At 33.9% G+C, this 22,849-nt stretch overlaps 1 protein-coding gene across 2 annotated transcripts in view; it reads right to left on the bottom strand.

The window, feature by feature from the left end:
- STRN (striatin) overlaps positions 1-22,849 on the bottom strand; it is a 99,987-nt gene that overhangs the window by 26,285 nt on the left and 50,853 nt on the right. Inside the window, exons 4-10 of one of the 2 annotated variants that reach the window (XM_080814588.1) lie at positions 19,971-20,049; positions 17,345-17,512; positions 15,287-15,422; positions 9,004-9,139; positions 5,262-5,372; positions 3,102-3,188; positions 2,487-2,630 (exon numbers count right to left, since the gene is read on the bottom strand). In XM_080814588.1, the coding sequence (XP_080670714.1) occupies positions 2,487-2,630; positions 3,102-3,188; positions 5,262-5,372; positions 9,004-9,139; positions 15,287-15,422; positions 17,345-17,512; positions 19,971-20,049 (861 nt within the window). The remainder of the gene's footprint in view (positions 1-2,486; positions 2,631-3,101; positions 3,189-5,261; positions 5,373-9,003; positions 9,140-15,286; positions 15,423-17,344; positions 17,513-19,970; positions 20,050-22,849) is intronic. The other variant, XM_080814589.1, reaches the window with a different exon arrangement.

Below are 22,849 nucleotides of genomic sequence, written 5' to 3'. Positions count from 1 at the left end.
TTAAATAATGCTCTAAAAATGACCAAGTAAAACCTGAAAACAAAGGAAGGCAGCAACTCCATCCACCAAACACCATCAGCTAAGCCAGCCGACCTAAGGGCCCAAGAGAGAGCAAGAGAGTGAGCAGAACTCACCTGAGTGCTCTCTAAGATGCCTTAGAACTTCAGACTATACATCCCATTTCTCTCTGGTAACTAAACATTACTAGCTCTAATCAGCTATAATCAACGTATTGAACTGCATCTCTTAAGTATGGCACTATCTTCTGAATTATTAAAACAAAAATAAAGCAATAAACATTTATAGCATACATAGGTTATGGACCTGTTTTCTGAAACTAAACTGGAGACCAAGAAGCATCAGTCACAGCAATTAAATACACAATGTATTTCTTACATACTTTTTCTATTGCTGAAAACCTTACACTGAGGAGGAAAGCTTAGAATGACCAATGTTACAGACAGTAAGCCAGATATTCAACCCTTCAGTTTTAAGGTTCTTATATATTTTTTTCTGTCAAGGGCACTTTCTGTGGCTTATGTAATGCATTTGTATATTTGTCATTTAGTATATAGTCCTTAGCCCGCCTCTATTATTAGAATTCTGTAAGATGAAATCTCTAATAAAGCTCTTTAGGAGTTATCAGAATAAAATAAGAACTAACTTTTCTCCTCATCTAGACCTGATCTTGGAATAACCGAAACTGATTAAAATTCCCATATCGATAGTGTTCATTTTATGTATTACCTAGTGAATAACAAACATACCTAATGAGGTCCATGACTTCACATCTTTCATTCAAAAGACATGTCTACATCAAAGAAACTGTACATTTAGACTATAAAGGTGTAATATACACATCTTCATTATTTAATGTATGAATAATAAATTCCAAGTATACTATAATTAACTCTAACAAAAAATTAACCATGTTATGGTCAAAAATTTTATTTAAAAAGTATTCCAACCATAAATTTGCCCATCAAATTTCTATCAGTTTATGTCTCTTTAAAATGTAACTGAATTTTAAAAACCAAGAAAGAAAAACACTTAAGATTTTTCTGTGGCTTTTTCCTGGGCTGTTTTGTTCAATCAATAAAAATCTGAAGAGGAATATTTACTGCAAATAATTGCAGTATTAAAAATATTCAAGATGGGGCGCCTGGGTGGCTCAGTGGGTTAAACCTCTGCCTTCGGCTCAGGTCATGATCCCAGGGTCCTGGGATGGAGCCCTGTTATCAGGTTCTCTGCTCAGCGGGGAGCCTCCTTCCTCCTCTCTCTCTGCCTGCCTCTCTGTCTACTTGTGACCTCTGTCAAATAAATAAATAAAATCTTTAAAAAAAAATTCAAGATAATTTTTAAAAATAAATTCAGAAAAATATTTATTAATCATTAAGATTACTTTCACATCATACTGGATTTTCAGTTAATGTAAATATATATATTAAAATCAATTTCTACCTATAGGCATTTAATTCATTTATAAACACATAAATCAGAACTTGTATCTAAAAGACAGAAAGAACAGTATTTATATACCATAAGATGGTGCTATAAAAAACCAGGAACCTAAATTTTCAACAGGGAAACAGTTAAGTATCAAGTCTAAAATATAATATGTAATCTTGAAGTTATAATTATGAAAGTTATTTTTGTGGCTTTATGTTAAGTGAATAAAATAAAATGGAATAATTCTACTTGGGGACTTCGTAAAAAAATATATATATATGCATTTGGACAAGGACTAAAAGGGAACAAAGTAAAAACAGAACATGCAACTAGACTTCTGGTGTCTTTTTTCCCTTTTTCATTTATCAGTGACAAATTGCTTAAATAAAACATCTCGGAGTAAACATTTACTACCTATTTATGGTTTTGTACATAAGTACAAAAGTACAAAAAGTACAAAGTAAAGTAAAAAGTGAAAGTACAAAGTAAACATTTACTACCTATTTATGTTAATTTTCTCATTGTGGCAATAGGATAAATAAAACAGCCTATGTATACAAAATACATGGCTTCTGTGGAGCCTTGGGATGTTCTAAACTAGAATTTAGAGTTGGTCTTTAAGTTTATGCACCCTTTCTCAAGTCTGAAAGATTGAAGTTGGAATCAAACCCCCTCAAATGTAAGAAAGCCCACATTTGGGGGATACTATGTAGATCAAACATCTGTAAAATAAAATTCTTTTCTTAGAGAGTCCTTCCAAATAACTGAACTTAGATATATATATATCTCTCCTCATATTTTTTGTGCTCCAGAGTGTCCTTTTTTTTTCCCCCCAGAGGAGAGAGAGAAGGGGCGGCCAAGGGAGAGGGAGAGAGAGAGAATCCCAAGAATCCCAAGAGAATTCACGTTGGGTGTGGAGCCTGCCACGGGCAAGACTCAATCTCACAACCCTGAGATCATAACCTATGCTGAAATCAAGAGTCAACACTTAACTGACTGAGCCATCAAGACACCCGGAGAGGGTCTTACATACTTACCTTCATCCGCCCTATTTATTTCGTGTTCAGGAAGCCTGGAGCTGGTGGGTCTGGAAGGTGAACCCACAGATGGCTGCAATGAGGGAAGTTCATCAACATCTCTCAAATTAGCAAGCATATCTTGTAGTTTTGACCTATTGGGCCCTGGCCCAAAAACAGGGAGGAAGAGAACAAAAAAGAAGAGAATTATTCGACTGCATCAAAATGGTGCCATAAACCTTATTCACATCTACCTACATTCACCTTTAAAACTGCCCTACTAAAAATACTAAAAAATAATTATTTTTCCAAGTTTTCAAATTATTTTAAAAGTTTATTTCTTGAGAAGAATTATGTTTTACATCTATTTTAAAAATTAAGTTAATGGAATGGTATTGCTATTTGCATGAAAAATAATGTTCATGTCCAATTTGGACCATTAAAAATAGTATTATTCTATAATCCTTATATATTACTCTAAATGCAGACAGATACCATGGATTGTGAAGCTACTGTGTATTGAATTAAACAATAACATCCCTTTTGTTTGTCTGTTTATGTTAAGTTGCATTCATTGCCTTACATCCTGAAACTATGGTACCCGAGGTGAAGTCTCGTGCCCTACTGATTACTTACCTGAGCTTTGGTTCTTCATTCTCCCACATCCCTGTTTTGACTGTTTTATATAGGATAGAGGCTGAAACAGATCTTCGGTAGTTTTTCCTGTTACAAGTTTAATTAAGAATGGGAAAATCTTACCCATAGTCCATTATGGTTTTTTTTCCTATACCAGCAAAGAATACAACTACTTTTAAGCAATTTTAACTAATACCTAGAAATATATTTCAAGACAATATGATTGGCATACACAATTTGACTGGAAATATTGCTACTAGATCATATCAAAAGGACTCAAACTTTTCCAATGAGTAATTTTTAATTCAATTAAAAATATATTTATGGTGGTTTATAAATCCATGTTTCATATATCAAGTCAGAGCTTTGCTCCAGCTCTGTTTTTATTACGTCTTCACTTGTTCCCAGATCACCATTTTATTAAGGCAACATGAACTGACAGCGATAAACAAAATGTGCTCAGCCTCACTCTCCAGTCCTTCTATCCTCAATGAAACATATTAAAATTTCTCTCCCTGCAGTCATATTTCTCCATCATACAACAAAACTATGTGCTATATGCCTGCAAAGTGGTCATAATCCCTAGTCAGGAAATACAATAGCTTCCATTAGTAGGAATATTGTTCCAGTCAAATGGTGCCATTTTAGATCTTAAGTGCTAAATTCCAACTACAGCAATGCCTTGATATTTGACAAGAACTGAATAATCAATACAATAGTAGGTGGAATCTACATAAGACCTAGATACCCTTCCAGTCGAGAGATGTTTTACATTTGAAGACATTCATTACTGCAGCATAAGGACTTAAAGAAATATCAACATTAAGCCAATCTAAAAATTAAAATATTCTCCTTTCTCATTTATGATATTTGCATTAAAATTCCAGTATAACTCGTTTTGCCACGGTTCTGAAAAGTCGTAACTATAAAACCTTACTGTTTAAGATTAAAATTTTTATCCATACATTTGGAGAAAAGGTACAAAATGCTCTTATGTTTTAATGTAAATCTTTCTCATTATGATTTAATTTATATTGAGGAGGCATCAAATAACATCATCTCTCAGTCATGTAATAGTTGGTATAATGATAACATCAAAAATAGTCACTGACTTTTTACCCATTCAAGCTAAGCACTTGTAACACCTAAGATATTTTAAATAAAGATTTAAATGTTTATTGGTAATGACTACACTACTTTTTCTAACTTCTAAATACATGTTTCACTAAACTGGATTTTAATCTTACTTTACTTAATCTTAATACTACTTTAATATCCCAAAGGATGCAATTCTTTCTGCCATAAAAGGGAGATCCATGTTCATATTGTCAATGAGAGTGGAAGCAAAAGGAGGTAGTTTAGCCTTGCTCTCCTAAAAAGGTGTTTTAGATGGTTTTCGGGGATGCTTGAAAGACTTTGTATTTCCAATTTACATGCTTAATTAATTCTACTGTTAAACCTAATAATTTGTATAATGAGTGTTTTATATATATGTGTGTGTGTGTGAATGATTCACAGGGCGAGCAATTTCATTTTAGCTTCCATTTTTGATATGGTAGACATCTTATTAAAAAGAAAAAAGCTAATTGGTAATATTACTATAAATGAAATAGGCCAAAATTCTTAAATAAATACTTTTAGAAGTTGTGTATTTGATTCTGTACCCTGTACAGCATATAGTGGTGAGAGCAAATGAACTTAAGTTATGAACACATAGAATATTCAGGGGTAGAAATTAACTTTCTGTCTCCAAGTCCAAAAATAATATGCAATAATTTGGGTGGATTGCTAGAGGGTCATACTAGATAAGATTTTAAATTGTCAACAGTGAAAAATCATTGTGGTAATTAAGCATATATACTTTAAAAATGAAATTATCACTATGTTTCGAATATATAGTCCCACACTCTCATGAGGCTCTAGATGTATTACTGAGATATATTATGATTCCATAATCATACACATGGTTGTTTTTATTTTTTTAAGGTCATACTCAAATAGTTAACCATTTAATTTCAACCCCTGAGAGCAGGTGAAAAGGAAAGAGATCAGGAGCAGAAAAGAAAAGGAGTAAGTGGTTTTAGGAAAACATTGAAAAAAAATTGGGGGATGTAAAAGAGGCAAGATTTATGATTTACAGATACAATGTTTTCCACTTACTCTTCACCCCCTTTTTCCCCTTTCTCTCCTTTTTGTATTGTTCCTTGAGTTTGGTAATTACTCCCTGGTCCACATTCCAGGCTTCAGGCATGAGACACTGGTCTTCCTTTTCTAAATAGAGTGAAACAAATGAAACAGCCTTTTTAAATAAGATATACTGTAGGTCAATTCACTGTTATGTCACTGAATGACATAACAACCATTTTTCTTCACTATATCACTAATTTTAAAAAGTCATTGCTTATTCTTTAAATGTATAAGTCATACAAAATATAGTATCTAAGAAATGACAATCAATTCAATTTCCTAGGTAATAAGAAATTTCTCTTGAAAGAGACATAGAAAGAAAAAAAAAAAAAACCCTAGAAGATTTGAGTGACTTTTAGTAAATTATGCCCAAAAACTCTAGAAGAAGCCCTAATTTTCCAATTAGGACTGACTCATAAAAAAACATTTCTTATTAATTTATGTAATGAGAGATTATTATTAAGAGATTACACAAAATAGTTTTCATATTTTCATTTTAAAAATTTTATATTTTTGGCATGTGTTCATCAACTAATGATTATTTTTTTTACAGCCTTATATTAGCACTTTGTAAACTTAATCAACCTTCATTCAAAATTTAAAGCAATTTAAATGATTTGTTAGTTTACAAATTCTTAAACAGGAAACTGAGCGCTTAGTAAATTCGATCATTAATTTTCACTATTATAGGAGAAGAAAATTTAAAGAATGTGTTATATATTTTATATCAGTATAAAATTAATTATATACTATGTAACATTATGTTTTAGCTCAGAACTCTCACTTGAACTCAAGACTCATATATCCAACTGCCCACTCTAAATTTCCATTAGAAAGTCTAACACATTGTCTCAAACTAAACCTGTAAAATCAAATTCCCAATCTTCCAAATCCAGTGTGTCATCATCCTTCCATTTGCTCAGATCAAAACCTCCCTTTTCTTTCATACTTCACATCAGGTATTTCCGAAAATACTGTTTTTCCTACCTTCCAAACAGCCAGAATCTGACTACTTAGCACATACTCTACTTCTCTAATCACTCTGTCTCTTGCTAGAATTACTCCAATAATTGTCCCCTCTCCCCTCACACCAAGACTATTATCAACAATGGGTGCTCTATGTAGTCTATTCTTAATAAAGCCAGAACGATGCTTTAAATTCAAAGTCAGATCATAGCAAATTTGGCTCAAATTCCTCCCATGGTTCCCCATCTCACCAGTGGTCTATGGGCCCTGCATGATTTGGACATTTCTTACCATATTCCCCCTAGAATCACTCTGCTCTCCATTCTGGTGTCCTTGAATTCCTCAAGCATATCAAGGCTGCTGCTATTTTGGGGCATTTGCTGTGGCTTTCTTTTTCCTGAATATTCCTGCTCTAGATACCATATTGCTAACCCACCAAACAACTTTGACTCTTTTGTCCAAATATTACCCCCTTTAATGGGACCTACCCCATTACAATTTTAAATTGTAATTTGTCTCCTCCACTTTACCCCAAACCCAGCACTCTCCACCTCCCTTACTCTGTTCTACTTTTTCTATTTTCCATAGCATTTATCACCTTCTGACATGCTCTATCATTTATGTTTATTCTCTTAGTAAACTATATGGACCACGGGGTCCTGTGAATCCATACAGATCTTCACCAAATGACTTGGCACATAGAAAGCACTTGATCAATATTTGTTAAATGACTGGAATAAACCAAAATGAATCAGAACACATAGGAAACTATCTTTAATAAGTTAAATTTCAATCTGCAGTTCAAAAAACTTAATTGGGCCTCTGAAAAGATTAAACACAATAAATTTAAAAGCTCAACATTTTTATAGCTCTAACTATAATCTATCAATAATAAAAATGGTCTCTACTTTCCCAGAAAGATCTAACAATTAAAAATGTTAATATTTCATCAATCAGGTCTTAATAATAAATTAAACCAGGTAGCTTTTGGATCCTACAGTGTCTTCAATTTTTTAAATTAAAAGTTAACTCTATTGTAATGTTCACTAGACTCACAACAGTAATGGAAGATCATGGAAGATGTGTGGTAAATCTATTTACTTGCCAGAAACTAAAAAGATTCTAAACCTAGGTATATTCACTCCATTTTTAAGGGGAAAGAGGAGAAATAAATAAAGCACTTAAAACGTTTTAAATGTCCACTCAACTAAATAGGATTTGCGATTAGTTCTTTTAATTGCTTAAGAGTGAAATTTTCTGAACAAAATTTTCTCAATAAAATTTTCTGGATAAAAACACACAAGGCTAAACTCCTGGTAAGGAAATCTCTAATCAACTGAAAGATCCCATTCACTCATATTCAGAAATACCCAGTACACTACTAAAGAGTAAGACAGCTCAGAGATGGAGACAATTCACTCATGTTTTCACCAGTAACTTCACAGGAGGTTAGATTAATTAAAACATACACACATGTATCATATAATGCTCTGGGCCAAGACTCACACTATAAAGAAAAGGATGTGACACAAGAAATAATGCAGCTGTCTTTGGAGAGAAATGAATCACAAAACTCTTGCAATAAGACTGGCAATGAAAAAAGCCAACTATTATTTATGCAGGCATATGACTCCTCAGAGAAAGACTTCTGTGTAGACAGTGGATCTAGCTATACTGGTAGAACTAGTGCCTAAAATATCTGAATAAACTGATATATAAACTCAGTAGTAACAATAGAGAAAAGAGACTTTACTTCAATTTCCCCTTGGTTTCCAAACTTTGTTCCATTGCAAAAAAAAAAAAAAAAAAGAATTAGTCATTCTATAGCCATTATATATTTCAATGACTAATTAACCCATATAATAATTACCTTCAGATATTTGCCACAAAAAAGGAAAAGAAGTGGCAGCATAAGTTCTTGAAGGTAAAGACTCAAGGGAAGTCCCCAATTTAAAACTAGGATAGTTACTGATTCTCTAACCCTATCTGTCTTTCAAGTACATAAAACTGCAACTGAATGTCTCCCAGAAATTTTCAACCTCAACAGAAAATCTGTCTCATTCTCAATAACTATCTCTCTGTCTTCCTCACTCATGCTACATGTACCCACACCCGACAGAACTCATCGCTTTTGAAGAATTCATCACAATCCCACCTTACTGAAAGCAACAATTCATTTCCAAACCCAAAGAATAATCTATGCCTTAGAAGTCTTCCCCCAAATAACTTGTTTTACCTCGTGAGATGTTTCAAATACTAAATTTGTTTAGAACAATTTTCACCAAAAACTTCTATGCTTTGCACAAACTGATGAAGTCTGTCTAGACTGAGTAACTACAGTTTTTTAATTTATACTTCTTTTTGCACAGAAGATGCCAGAGATGAATCTCTAAAAACTCTTCTATTACATTCTCAAACTCAATTTCCACATAATCTAGATTTGCAAGTTCTAATATCTGGGCAGGAAACACAGAACATTCTGCATATGGATTCAAATTATTTTAATAGTATATTGCCTATATTTAAAAAAAAAAAAAGATGAGGCAACTAGTTATACAACATTCTTTAAACATGCACACACAACATATACCCTGAATATAAGATGACAAGAGTAAAAAGTTCATAGGATGTTCAAAATTTCAACATTATAAGAAATTTACAGTGTTCTTCAAGATGCTGCCCTCCTAGTAAAACATTAGTTTCTTTCATTTACTTAATACCTCTGGATGGATCCAGTATGCTTCCTTACCCCATTCTGTTCCATCACCCGCACTTCTAGACTCATTGTCTCCTTCCTCTGATGTAACCAAGAAGTCAAACTCCTTTAGAGCTTCTTTTGTATCTCGATCTTCACTGCTATCAGGCAATGCTTTTTTCCTAACAATCTAATGAAAAAAACATTCTAAATTAAAATTTTAGGATATATTATGAAATTAATTTAAATAAAGGAAAACAGTATCCCTTTATCACTGAATGAGAAAACCCAATTATTAGTTTCTTCAGAAAGCATATCTTTGTTATATTAAATAGCTATAATACTTAACCAATTCAATGTAAAAAAAATATCATTTTAAAAAGATATACATTACGGGGCGCCTGGGTGGCTCAGTGGGTTAAAGCCGCTGCCTTTGGCTCGGGTCATGATCCCAGCGTCCTAGGATCGAGCCCCGCATCGGGCTCTCTGCTCAGCAGGGAGCCTGCTTCCTCCTCTCTCTCTCTGACTGCCTCTCTGCCTACTTGTGATCTGTCTGTCAAATAAATAAATAAAATCTTTAAAAAAAATAATAAAATAATAAAAATAAAAAGATATACAATTCACATTTTAAAGTAAAAATTTAAACTTGGTTCAATGGTGGCTTGTTTTAAATAAGCTAATGGAATTATATGTTGAAAATACTGGAATATAAGCTAGATATTAAAATTATAAATAGACAAAATATGTCGTTGATATACTACTGTACTAAGAGAACCACAACCATATCCCCATTTTTTGGATGCAGTCTATGCCATATGCAGACATTCTAATCTAACCAAAAAGAGAAACACTTCATAAAATACAGGAGTTTTACAGAATATAAGCATGATAAATGTTAACTCTACCACATAATTCCCGTAAAAAAATCTAAAATCATAAAACTACAAACTCAGAAATGCATGCCTCAAGTGTTAGAAAGTATGGTGTTAGAGAAGGAAAAAAAGTTTCCCGCAGTATTTCTACTGTTCCAACGTTGCATCAGTTTTCTCTAATAACTCACTATATATTCAATTTTTTTCTAAAATACTGATCTTTCCAAGTGGGACTTGACTTAGACTTATTAGCAAATCTGATAAGGGTTGTTATGTATTTAGGAATATTCCTGGAATCACAAATTCAGTTGGAGGATTGAAATTTAGGCTTAATGCATGCAGAGATATTCTTTGAGATCTATATGTCAAAACTCTTTATCAATTATCTTTTTAGTCACCTCCACCACCAGAAACCCAAAGAATTTAGGATGAATGGTTTGCAGCTTCTTTTGATAAAATGGGCTCACTACCGCAGCTTCTCCAGGTCTGAGCTTCTTCACTTCATGCAAAATGGAAATAACAAGATCTAATCAAATTTTATTACTGAGCTATTGTGAGTGGATTAAAATTATAAGGGTTCAACAGGCTGATCAAGAGGACAGAATACAGAGTCTAAAAACAGACGCTAAGAGATAACAAATACCTGACTTGTATGACCCTGTTCTCACGCTCATTCCTGGTATCACTTACCAATCACAGTACTTTTCATCTGAGATCAGATACAGCCTCAGAAATCTTTCTAGTGAAACAGTATGGAAGTTCCTCAAAAAGTTAAAAATAGAACTACCCTACAACCCAAAAATTGCACTACCAGGTATTTATCCAAAGAATACAAAAATGCTGATTCAAAGGAGCACATATACCCCAATATTTAGAGCAGCACTATGAACAGCAGCCACTTTATGGAAACAGCCCAAAGGTCCATTGACAAATAAATGGATAAAGAAGATGTGGTGTACACACACAAACACACACACACACACACACACACTGGAGTCTTACTCAGTCATTAGAAAATGAAATCTTGCCATTTGTAACAACATGGATGGAGTAGAGAATATAATGCTAAGTGAAATAAGTCAGTCAAAGACAAGTATCTCATGATTTCATTCATTTGCAGAATTTAAGAAACAAAACAGATGAAGATAGGGAAAGGGAAGGAAAAATGAAATAAGATAAAAACAGAGAGGGAGGCAAACCATAAGAGACTCTTAACTATAGAGAACAAACTGAGGGTTGCTGGAGGGGAGGGCAAAATGGGTAATGGGCATTAAGGAGGATACTAGCTATGATGAGCACCAGGTATTATATGTAAGCGATGAATCACTAAATTCTATTCCTGAAATCAATACTACATTACATATTAACAAACTTGAATTTAAATTAAAAACAAAATCCTTCTCAGTGTAGCACTCCAGGAAGCCACTATCAGCAGAAAGCTGGTACAGCAGATGAAACCTAATCTGCCTTCACTGTCCTGGTATATATAAAAACTGAAGAGGAGAAATCGAGGACTCTTTAATGCTGCTAGAATAACTGCTTTAACTACTTGGAGTATTTCCCCTTATGTTTACAGTATATCCCAATCTCCCATCTAGCAAATCTATTAAACAAACAGAAAAGCAAGACTAGTTTGGCATACTGTGTACAGAAAACCCAGGTGAAGGTGTATTCTTTTGTAACCAATGCTAATAATTTTTTCTAATTTTCCCTGGGCAGCCAAACTAAGGTAGAAAAGTATCTCTGAAGAGTTATACCAATAGAAGATGCTGACCTTCATTGTTCCACAAACACACTGTCTAATCCATCTTTCTTTTACCTTAGAGGCTTGATTTCTCCCTTACTCTAACCCTGATGGGACACCAGATATGACTTAGAGGGGCCATCACCAACATCCTAAAGATAGAGAATTCTTTTTTTTTTTTTTTTAAGATTTTATTTATTTGCCAGAGAGGGAGAGAGTACACACAAGCAGGCAGACAGAGGCAGCTAGAGAAGCAGGCTCCCCACCGAGCAAGGAGGCCGATGCGGGACTCAATCCCAGGACCCTGGGATCATGACCTGAGCCGAAGGCAACGGCTTAAATAACTGAGCCACCCAGGTGTCCCAAGATAGAGAATTCTTGTTCTCAATGCCTGGTGAAAAGGGAAGAGAAAATACAGAAGTAGCTGGAACCTTATATTGAAAAACTGAATGCATTTTCAACATACTAATTACTAACTATGATATTAAGTCACAAAACTCACTCCTTTGGAAAAAATGTGTTTCTAGGTCTCTCCTCCATGTAGCCTTATGAATGAAGATATGGCAAGTTGCAGGCCACTGTCTATCATGTCTCCCACTTAAATAGTTAAAACCCCTGTTTTTTAATGCTTAGGCACAGAAGAAAAGTGTGGTTACCAATGGAGAGTAGGATTAGTAAATGGGAAGGGGCAGGGTTTGTTGTAGTAAGTACATATTACTTTTCCTTACATCTCGGGCTCCACTCCACTCCTACCTCTAATGAGTCTGGAAGTCAACTTAAGAATTACAGCAGGGATGGGACGCCTGGGTGGCTCAGTTGGTTAAGCAGCTGCCTTCGGCTCAGGTCATGATCCCAGGGTCCTGGGATCGAGTCCCACATCGGGCTCCTTGCTCGGCGGGGAGCCTGCTTCTCCCTCTGCCTCTGCCTGCCTCTCTGTCTGCCTGTGCTCACTCTCTCTGACAAATAAATAAACAAAATCTTAAAAAAAAAAAAAAAAAAAAAAGAATTACAACAGGGGCGCCTGAGTGGCTCAGTGGGTTAAACCTCTGCCTTCAGCTCAGGTCATGATCTCAGGGTCCTGGGATCAAGCCCCGTGTTGGGCTCTCTGCTCAGCAGGGAGCCTGCTTCCCCCTCTCTCTGCCTGCCTCTCTTCCTACTTGTGATCTCTCTCACTCTGTCAAATAAATAAATAAATCTTAAAAAAAAAAAAAGAATTACAGCAAACACAAAGAAGTTATAGGTTGCAAAGGTGCCATGAAGATTAGAAAGAGGGATAGATGGCCACTTTGAAACCATTAGAAGAAACATACCACAAACGGGGATAGGACTGTGACTAGCATAATAGCTAATGATTCTTTTTTTTTTTTTTTTTTTTTTTAAAGATTTTATTTATTAATAGCTAATGATTCTTAATCCCATTCCTTTTCTGGAGAGGACATCTTGCTGGTGAAGTTATCCTTCAAACAATTTAAAGTTGATCATTTTTTATACACATGTATAATTTCAAGATAATTATTACACTTAACTAATGATACTATGGTGAGAATGCAATACAATGATGGTAACGAAAAATAAATTGAAGAGGCTGATCAAGAGGAAGGAGGAGATAAAGAGGAGGGAAATCATCCAGAATGTAATCCAAAGAACAATCAAACTCCAGTAGAAGGTAAAGAACAAGAAGAGAGTATATGCGGCTACACACAAATTTACTAATAGCCTATGTTTCTGTATTTTCTTAGTTGAATCAACCAAACTATTTTAATAAAAGAAATAAAATAACAGTTTAAAAACCTGTTTGTTTTACTACACATTTTAATAGGATGATTTTCAGCCATTCTTTCTTTCTACAGCATTGCAATAAATCTTTTAAGTCATGCTTACTCATTGCTACACAGAGTTAGACTGTGGAAGTCCTTTTGGTCTGCAGCTATTAGCCTGCAGCTGTGCAAATTAATGTGATATATCCTAAAAATCAACAAAGCTGTTACAAAGAACTAATTATATGTTTAGAGATATTTTTTCCTGAAAAACTATAAGGATTTTTGAGTCAATGCTTAAACAGGTTTAAGTATGTTTCTATTACTATGCCTTCACTGCTTGGTCATAGAATTGCTATAATCCATACTAACTGCAAGACAGGATCTTTATGAATTTGATTACTCAAAAAGAAACCAGTTTATGGTTAGGAATATCTCTAAGACCATACTTAATATTTAAAGCATTATAATCAGTTAGCATTTACCACTGAGCTATGAATAAAGTATTTTGATGGGAAAATAAGATCTCAATGCAATTGGCCCATAGAAATCACAAAGCAGTAAAAAACTTCCAAATGAATAGGACAGAGAAAAGGTATCATACAAGTTTAGGCATTTTCTTTTACTACAGTAAATTAAAACATATGCTATTACTACCTGTTTGGATAAAAAAAAAAAATTGGGGGTGACTACTTGAAGTTCAAATAATATCCATGGCAAGGCTGTATCAGCAGAAACCCACTGCAGAGTGGCTCAGGGAAACAATAATCTGGAAGTAATAATTTGAGAGTCTCTGATGGAAGCAGAGGACATAAAGGACAGAGAAGTTATACCCAGAAATCATTTATATCATTTTTCATATATAGCTTCTCATTTATTGTTCACAAAATCCTCTGAAGGTAAGATGGGTATTTATAATCCCGATTTCACAAACTAAAATACTAAGCCTGAAGGGTAAGAAGCACAGATAAATTAGTGCCAGAACTGGGGCTTAAACCCAAAGCTTTCACATCTAGGTCCAGTCAGCTTCACTACCTTCCTTTCTTCCTTACTCTTCTTAAATAAATACGAAAGAGGAAATGTAAACATTTTCCTAGACAAAACAAAGCATGCCCTCATCTATTACTTAAAAAAGAGAGGAGGAGTGGGAAGGAAGAAGAAAGAGAAGAGAGGAGGAGGAGGAAAAAGGAGGGAGGAAAAAAAGAGAAAAAAAGGAAAAATAAATAAAACCAGGAGGAACTGAAGGTGATGGAATGGAGAAGGGAAGAGAAGGAAGAAGAAGCAAGAGACACCTCTTATTCCAAGAAACTACCATGGGAAAGTCAATAAACCTATAAAGATCTAAACAAAACTACAGAGTAACTTTAAACAAGTTTGAAGAAATCTAATGGAACAGTTACTAAAAATTTGTAACATTTGTCTACCAAAGCAACCCAGACAAGAAAGACAAACTGCACCAATTAGAGGTGATGCCAGTCGCCATCAGGTACCATAATGGGTCTGTCAGTTCTATTGTCTTACAGCACCAATAACACTGCATTGTTATAACACAAAAATTCTTACCATATTCACCAACCCTACTGAACTAAAATGTTTAATGAGTTAACAAGTCAAAGAGTGAGGACCTTTAAAGATTGTTTAAAGTTTTGCAAGTAATCTCTCCCCAACGTGGGTTTGAACTCACAACCAAGAGCAAGAATCATGTTCTCTACTGACTGAGCCAGCCAGGTGCCCCAGAGAAAAAGGACCTTTTAAGAGAAAACTGCCATCCTAAAAATATTATTGAATTTGAACTCCACACTAAAAACTCTTAGATTAAATTTCTCCAAATTCATGAAAAAAAGTTCAGGGTTTAGGCTGAAGCATATGGACTTTTAAAAAAGTTTTTCTCACTTGCTTCTCACTTATTTTTCAAGTAAGCATAATGATCCCTAAAAACATTAATATCTGTGTATCCAACTCACCGTTGAAGTATCAATGATGCTTTTCTCTCTTCCATCAATGTCATCATCTTCATCTTCATCACTGAAATCTGCAGCTGCACTTTCAAGGAATTTGAAATTATCCAGCACGGAGGCAGAATCTGTTAACTCGGATTTTCTGGTTTTAAAACATGTACGCTTTGCTCAGTTAGTTTCTTAAACTCAGCATAAGAATCAATCCATATGTTGCACTAACTTCTGTTTACACTGTAACTATGATCCCTCAAATCATATTATGAACTACACAGATTCTTATCCATTATATTTCCATGCATTTTAATTGGCAAGCCACAATAGGAAGTGGTTACTCTTTTAAAAGTACTTTGCAATCCTATCTATTTAGGTTAATGCAATATAAAGAATTCCCCCTCCGGACTCAATATACTTAAGTCAACCTTAATGTCTTTCTTTTTAAAAATATTTTTCTTATTACCTCTACTTTTTTTCTTCTATTCTTTTCCTCTCTGCAACTCTTCCTCTAACATATAAATTTCTGTAACTAAGAAAATAACTAGTAGATATGTCAGTTTTCTCCAACACAATCTTATATTTCTACTGAACAGCTAAGGAGTTGAAAAAAAAATGCACATAAAGTTACCAAAAAGAACTTAGTCAAATTAATATTACTACAGAACTTGATCCTGTTAATGAATAAACCATTAACCTTTTGAAATGATTGACTTTTCAAATACATATGATTTTAATTTAGTTCCCTCAAAATAAATTTAGTAAAGAATTTCTTAATGGCTAGAACAGGATGATTTCCTTCCAGTTCATTAGGAAATGTTTTAGATAAGGCATATTCTTAAAGAAAATTTAGCCACAACTATAGAGAAAATTTCTAAAACAGATAAATCTTAAATTTCAAATCTGCTGAGAGCTATGTTTTTGGTGTTCCACCCTATTCTCTATCCCTACACAAATCAGACAGATTCAGAATAATACCCTTGTCAGTTTCCAAAGACAGGTCAAGGGCAAAATACAAGACAACTCGAGTGGTCTTTTCTGAATATCTTTATGACTTACAATAATACTTTAGGTAAAACTATAACCAGGCATAAAGCCTACATTGTCTATGCCTACACAAAGAAACAAACTAATCTTACATTTGTATAAATAAGTTAATGTAGTCTTAAATATTAATGAATATACTTAAGAAGACTCCATTAACACTTGTTTATAGAAGTTTGTTTATAGGAGTCCGTCCTATTCTTGAATCTTTACCTAAATCCCACAATTTTAATGTTCCAAATAACAGAAATTACATTCTCACTAGAAAATATATAGAGTTCAATTAAAACCATTCTTATAGCCCAAACATGCAATAAAATGAAGCAAAACAATATTTAGACTTTCACAGAATCTTTGGCTTTTTATTTCCTTAAGAATCACGCCAAATTTATTTTCAATAAAGAATGTCCTTATTTAAATATCCATGTTCATTTTAAGAATTATATATAACTGTATGACACATGATCCAAAAAGCAAAACAAAATATTTCAAACAGCTATTGAATTTTTCACACTTATTCTAGCAATTAAAAACATACACTTAAAATAGTTTTCAAAAAAAAGATAGTTTTCAAAGGAAAGATGAGTTGTATTATTATTAAATAAACAAATGGCTACGAAAACATTTACTTCTAAAAAATTTGAGGAATTTATAGGATTTCTAGGTCACCAGGAATGAAATTTCATTCTTACAAGATCTAAACTGAATCTCCAAAAGATGATCTTTTGTGAAGTTCTAATAGTAAGTGACTGATGAGCTTCAAGATATTAAAATCTACATTAAACCTATAAATTTCAAGCAAATAAAAATATTTTTAAAATATTCTTAAAATAATCATAAATAACTCTAATCGCCATGGGTTATCTTCTACCAAATGAAATTACCGTCTTTTTTTTAATTAAACTTTACAACAAGTTATTTCTGCAGCAGTATCTAAAATTCCAAGTATCACAAGTGTCTCCCATAAACCAAAAATATTTAATAAGCGCTAACATTTTTGCTAAAATGCTTTTTAGACAGAATACTTACCCAATCATTGCCGTCTCTTTAACTTCGGCCTCTGTGCCATTTATAACTGAATCCTGATTTTTGTCATCTTCCCTGTCAGTGACATCACTTGAAAAGCCCAACAAAGCTCGCACTCGTTTAGATTTCACATCTAGAATGGTATCTGTGTAACCCACCTCCTGTAGATACCTGTGTGTGAAGAAGATCCTTACAATTCAGTCATATTGGAATCAGTATTCTATAACTTAATATACAAATAAAAATATTTCTCTAAATTCACCGCCTACATAAGACTTAACAGTACAGTACTATGCTAGTAAGACTTGCTAATAAATAATCTTCCAGCTGCAGATGGAGCTGTCTCTTGCAGTACCAGCCTCTATGGTCACTGAAAAAAATCAAAGAACTATACAATACACCATTCATTACATTTATCATAAGAAGAAGCTGTTCCTTAATATACCTAATAGCACATTCTTTCTTCTAGGAGGCAAACTCACTCTCAGATTCTTACAGTAGTAATTATTATAACCAGTAGTTTGTATTTGTTTTGCTTTGTTTTGTTTTACATTTCTGATATAAAGTGTTATCGAATCAAGTATTTGAGATCTACGGAGGATACTTCTAGCTTATTTGGTTTCCTCCATGGCATACAGGAAGAGTATATTCCAAAGAGTCATTTCTACAGAAAGAAAGCTTTTATCCTGAGACAACTCTAAAATAAAAATAGCCCACAATTCAACTGTGGATGTGGGATGCCTGTGTGCACGTGGGGGTGTGTATTACAGAGAGGCAGCAGCACAGAAAAAGAGAATAGGTTTGTACTGAGAACTAGATCTGGGTCTAAAGCCCATTTCGGCTGCTTTCTTCCTATGTGACTTTAATTTTCCCGAACCTCTGTTTTCTTCCTTCTAAAAGCGACACACCTAGTACAGTGGGTGGCATACAGAAGGCACTTGATGTCCATTAACAACAAAGATGTCCAAAAAAGACCAAAAGGAGTATGAAAAAGGCAAATGTCATTACTAATGTCATTAACAAATGTCATAGACAAATATTAGGCATGAACCTGTAAGTAAGCAGCAAGTCTCTGAAATTAAAGAGAAAACAAAGATGGACAAGATAACCAGTCTTAGGTCGGTTTATTTCAAGATCTGGTATTAATAGATTATAGTTCAAAGACATATTTCACAAAGATATGTGGCCAAAATGAAGTAAATATAACTTACCAAATCAAGATATTCATTTTTCAATACTATCCGATATTTACAGAAAGGTTTTGATTAAAATGTGGGATAATAAATGTTTAACTTTCTTGAATTTAATCAGCTCTTCTTAAAAACCAACAGAAAGGTGCTATGTTTTTCTGTTCTAAATATTTGATACACACCTTTCTCTGGCAACAAAATCACATTACAGGTAACTGTTTCAAAGACTGCTCTTTCCAAAGGTAAGCTGGCTTTACTATGTAGCTACTTCCATATTCATTGATAAAATGTCATCTTAAAAGGGCAGATCATGAGTCTTTTAAAGTTTTTGAAATTATCTCTCAGAAAGTTTACTACGATAACTACTTCTCATAAAAAAGAAAATGAGCACTTTAAAAACACATTTATGAAAGAAAAATGTATACATCATATTTAAGAACAAGGTGAGGGCACTATGAAAACCACTTATTAAATGTTAGTGAATTCTCATTTTTTTCTAACATTAAATAGATACCAAATACATAAAAGGAGACATTTTAATATTCATTTCCCATTGGTCCAAAGGAATGGCTAGCACAAACCCACTCTGGAAACCATTAGTGTAGACTACTCACAGGAAATTCAAAAACATGTAAGTAAATTTCATTCTAATGAACCACAAATCAGAATACCAATTTCAAATGTGATATGCAAGGCAATGGCAGTGAGCTGGTTAAGTGGCTTATAGCCTACCATCTGACATCTGACCCTCATTCTAACTTTGTTTCCTCTTTATAGTCTCAAATACACATTTTATAGGAGAAAGTATATGTTAGTGCAAATTAGGGAAATTTAAAAAGTTCTTCAATCTATTTAAAATAGGAAGTTTAAAAACAACACAAAATACATCTAAATATTGATTAGATTTAAATCAAGACATAATGTATATTTGGGTATAAAAGATGCAAAAAGTAACAATTTTATTTGAGAGAGAGAGAGAGAGAGAGAGAAAGCAGAAGCAGGGGAAGGGAAGGTAGAGGGAGAAGCAGGCTCTCTGCTGAGGAGGGAATGCAACAAGGGGCTCCATCAATCCCAGAATCCTGGGATCATGATCTGAGCTGGAAGCAGACACTTAACCGACTGAGCCACCAAGGTGCCCCTAGAATTCTTTCAAATGTAAATATAAGTGTATATTAAAATTTAGAAGCTTAAAGGTATACTCTAAGTTAAAATTATAAAAGAATTTATTCTTGGTAATTCTTATTAATATTTAATGAAAAATAAAATCTACTGCAGGTGGATAAATGCTTACTATGAAAAAGGAACAAAAATTCAATTAAGCTTTTTCATAGCAGCATCTAATAATAAGAGATAAAATTACTGAATTGAAAATGCAAAAAAAAATGCATATCTATCCTGATGAAAACATACTTTTTTCTGTTTGACCACAGGATACTTACTGTCTGAGTAGTTGTCGACCTTGTTTCCACATTAACTGGCTGTTCTGCTGTGGCTGTACCTCTGTTTCATTACCTTCATCTGGAAAACATTAAATCATAATAAAAGTGCCTTGTTTCATTCATTAGAGGGCATCTCAATTCATAAAATATGCCCAATAAAAATTTATAAGATTAAGAATATGCAAAACTACACTGTAAGGTATGTTTTAGGACAATATATATTTTTAAACTAATTTCCTTAACAAAAATAGTATCAATTCATTATTGCTACTAGACTGCCCTGAGCGTTAGCAGAACTAAAATAAAGACATTTTCCCAATCTCTACTAGCCTGAGAATCTTCGTCGAGGACAAAGACCTATTCAAATCAAGTCACGTGGTAAGAGTCAAATGAAAGTATTATGGAGCACCACATCAGAGCTAGAACAAAGCATTGAGGAATGATGATAGAAAAGCCAGTCTGGTAAAGAGTAGATAGAGAAAAAACAATTTCAATCCAAATCTATTTCCTTCACTAGTTATTAAATGAAAACTTCAAATATTCTTTTGAAGACATCCTTTCAATGAGAACCACCTAAGTCTTATAAAGCTTAAATTCATCATTCAGTAGAAAGTGAACGCTTTCAAGAAGATAGTAAAATAAAAAGAGCCTTCTGTGATAAATCTGGACTACAGAATTTCCAAACTATACTCTGACTCAACTTTAAAAATACAAAAAATTCTCACTTTCTATCAGCCCTCGATTAAACTGTAAGAAACTGTTATCTTTTACAGGGTTTTATTCACTGGAGATGTAAGAGAGACTGAGAAAATTTATTTTATGATATTTGATGTTAAGCATGTTCCAGATGCTGTGTTAAAAACACATTCATTATCTCCTTTAATCTTTACAACCGGAAAAGATAGGTGTTATTACTATCCCCATTTTAAAGATGAAAAAGATGAGTTTTACAAGTTAACTGTATGATTTCCAATTAAGTGCTGAAATCAGGTCTGAGTCCAGAGCTCACGTTTCCCCCTACATGCTATCACTACAATGATAAAAAAATTAAAGAAATATATAAATAAGAATTAGATTTTCCATTTTCAATTTTCCTCCTAAAATAATCAGGCCAAGCTCTGTGACATACCAAAGAAACATTAAGAGAAGGAAGGGAAAAATAAAGGGGGGTAGTGGTTGGAGGGGGAGATGAACCATGAGAGACTGTGGACTCCAGGAAACAGACTGAGGGTTTCAGAGGAGAGAGGGGTGGGGGGATGGGTTGGCCTAGTGATGGGTATTAAGGAGGGCACGTATTGCAATGAACACTGGGTGTTATATGCAGATAACGAATCATGGAACACCACGTCAAAAACTAATGAAGTACTGTACAGTGACTAACATAACATTAAAAAAAAATAAAGAAAATCAAAAGAAACAGCAGTAGACCAGACTGTGGCAGGAAGATTAAGTTACCTCAAAAAGGTAGATTACTTTGGGATGACCTCAGAGGGTATACTTTTTAAAAAAGGGCAAAAATAATGTCCCCATACTAAGGAAAACCAACACACATCTTGTTTCCGCTGACCCACAAATTCAAGAACTATGGTTCACAAATGGTTCCACATATTCAGGAATATACTATGGTATGTTCTAATATATCTTAAGTCAAGTAAGCTATACTTGCCAAGTAATACTTATAGTGGCATTCCAAAAGACTAAAAATTTCGTATGCGAAGGAACTTTTGAGGTCATCTAATTTCCCATCAGTATAGGCCTCTCTAAGCCACACTCAGATGTACTCCACTGCCTGTGCCTACTTTGGCAGCTAGTGATGTTACCAGAGTACAACACATACACTCAATGGAATACTATTTACAAGGAATTATCTACGGATACGCAGCAACAGGAACGAATATCAAATGCATTATGCTAAGTGAGAAAAGCTAGAATCAGAAGGCTATATTCTGCATGATTCTGGAATTCATATGACTTTCTAGAAAAGGCAAAACTATAAGAACATAAAACAGATGAGTGGCTGCCACGGGATTAGACTGGTGGCAAAGGGGCTGACTACAAAGGGTAGTAGTAACGAGACTATATGTTTTTGCGAAAACACTAAAAATGAATTTTACTTATGTGAATGCTATCTTAATAAAAAATAAATTAAGCCTAATCAAATAAGAATGCATCTTCATCCTCTTTAAAAGTGTATTCATGCATTGAGATAAAATCTGACTCCCTGGGTAACATGTTTTTTTAAAAAGGTCTAAAGCTAAGAGAAAAAAAAACTCTTGTACAAGTGAACTTGATTTTCCCCACATTTCCTTATCCAAGCTAAAATTCACAGTTCTCTCAACCAACTATCAGATTCACTCTCACTTTATCAAGTTAAAAAAAACGACATCAAACAAAAGGGAGGATTTTAAAGTGGTAAGAGTTGAACTGCTTGGTAATATAAAAGTAGTTGACTGATACTTCCAGTCAAGTTGGAAGTAACAGGGATCCAATTCACCCTCCTGCTTGAAACAACTATGAAACAAAATAGATGAAATCATGGTTAAGACCTGATGTCAGGCAACAAAGGACAACGATCCCTGAGAGAAAGGAAGCACACAGCACACTGATTATTCCAGTTTACCACCTTCACAGAGTTTCTAGATTGTGGCATACAAAAACAGTATCTGAGGAAATAATGGCTGAAAAGTTCAGTAATTCATGAAAACTAAAAATCCACAGATCTAAGAGACTCAATGAACCCCAAGCACAAGAAACATTGGAAAGGGGGACACCTGGGAACTACACCAAAACACACGATAATGAAATTGCTTAAAACCAATGACAAAATGAAAAATCTTAAAAGTGCCAGAGAAAAAGGTCATGTTATGCATACAGAAGAA

The sequence above is a fragment of the Martes martes genome, assembly GCF_963455335.1.
Source record: "Martes martes genome assembly, chromosome: 9".
In the NCBI taxonomy this organism is placed as follows: Eukaryota; Metazoa; Chordata; class Mammalia; order Carnivora; family Mustelidae; genus Martes; species Martes martes.
The sequence above is the reverse complement of the archived record's forward strand: the minus strand, read 5'-3'. Positions and strand labels throughout refer to the sequence as shown.